Consider the following 1,642-nt stretch of genomic DNA (forward strand, 5'->3'; position numbering starts at 1 on the left):
GTGTGTATCATTTGCCAAAAAAAGTTTGGATGGAGGAAGAAATAACAAAATAAAAAGTTGGAAAAAAAAAAGGTTGCTTCTATTGGACACCCCCTCCACCCACCATCCAGTAACACATAGATAGTTATAGTCTGATGTAGTTTTGTTTGTGTGTGTCTTTTGCAGAACCACAGACAGAGACAGACAGACAAATAAAAACAAGAGGAAGGGAGGGATGGTAATGGTCCAAGTCCCTCTCCCTCCAGTCACCCACCATCTTTTTTTTTTGCTTTTTTTTTTTCTCTCCTTTTATGTATTTCTCCACCACTACTCAATTGAACGCTCAATGAATTCCAAGAACCTCTTGGCATACTGATCAGGGCGCACTGTTGAGATCTCGGCACCAGAACCGTGTTTTACAGTCTTTGCAGCCTGAGCAGTCCGTTTCTTCATGCCGTACTTCGTAAGGATATCTATCATGGCCAAGAAATAAATGATTTGTTTGTCTTCTGCAAAAAAAGAAAAAAATAGTAACAGGTCAATGAAATTCAGCATATTATTATTACTATTTTTATTATTGTTATTATTCATAGTTTGATAAATATATCAACACATTTCTTTTGAAACTCATGAAGAACAGGATAATTCTTAGAAAACATACATAAAATTGCTTCAAGCTAACATATATTTTCAAAGAATACACTAAGCATATTAACAGAACCTAGCATTATCATTTTCTAAAATGGGTATGTCTATCCTTATATGTAATCATTGAATATTCTTATAAAACCTGTTGTACAAATTACAAAGTGGATACGGACACGGTCAGGATCTGCCATAATGTTGGATTAAAAGTCAACACTAAGTCAGTGTAATTCTTTACAACAGTCACTTGCTATTACTATGTCAATACTTAGAACATTATTGCCATGTCAGCAACAGAAATTGGTGTGAGGCTTGTTATAACATTTAAATAATGCAAGCAATAACTCTCAAAGTGCTTTTGATTATCATGTGATCATCATCATCATCATCATCCGCTTTCCATGCTGGCATGGGTGGGACAGTTTGACAGGAGCCAGCCAGTCAGAAGCCTGCACCAGACTTCTGTGTCTGTTTTGGCAGGATTTTCACAGCTGGATGCCCTTCTTAACACCAACCACCCAGCAGACAAAATACAGCCACAAAATATGAGCACTGCAAACAAAGATAATCTTTTGTAATTTATGTAACTTTGTGCTATAATGTAATTCTCTTAATGCATTGATCAACTTTTATCGTTAGTACTGATTTTTGTGTCACCCTTCGGCAATTGTTAAGTACCAGGCTGAATCAACTGCACTTCCCCACTCGCTATAAAAATCATAAATTACAACAGCTTAATGTTATTTAGTTTATCTGAGTTGATATACCCAAAAGTAGTCGAGTACTAGGGTTGAATTCTTTGACTACACACACCCAGAAAATGTTTGGCTCTAGACCTAAGAAATCACTATGAGAAAAGGCAGCAGGCATAAGTGAATGCATATTTTGTTTTGTTCTCTACATTCTAGATACAAGAGTTCAAATCCAACCAGAATCAAAAATAAAGGTACCAAACATGTATTAAGACCAATACAAATCACTATAATCCTCTCAAAATATTAAAAATCAAAGTTGTGTG

The 1,642-nt window shown here is 35.6% G+C and overlaps 1 protein-coding gene across 1 annotated transcript in view; it reads right to left on the minus strand.

Moving 5' to 3' along the window:
* Window positions 1-220: 220 nt before the first annotated feature.
* The window catches only part of LOC106871327 (phosphatidylinositol 5-phosphate 4-kinase type-2 beta), a 114,025-nt gene continuing 112,603 nt past the window's right edge, over window positions 221-1,642 (minus strand). The window contains exon 10 of the mRNA XM_014917718.2: window positions 221-488. Within this exon, the coding sequence (XP_014773204.1) occupies window positions 307-488 (182 nt within the window). The 3' untranslated portion in view covers window positions 221-306. The remainder of the gene's footprint in view (window positions 489-1,642) is intronic.

The sequence above is a fragment of the Octopus bimaculoides genome, chromosome 10 (assembly GCF_001194135.2).
Source record: "Octopus bimaculoides isolate UCB-OBI-ISO-001 chromosome 10, ASM119413v2, whole genome shotgun sequence".
NCBI lineage: Eukaryota > Metazoa > Mollusca > Cephalopoda > Octopoda > Octopodidae > Octopus > Octopus bimaculoides.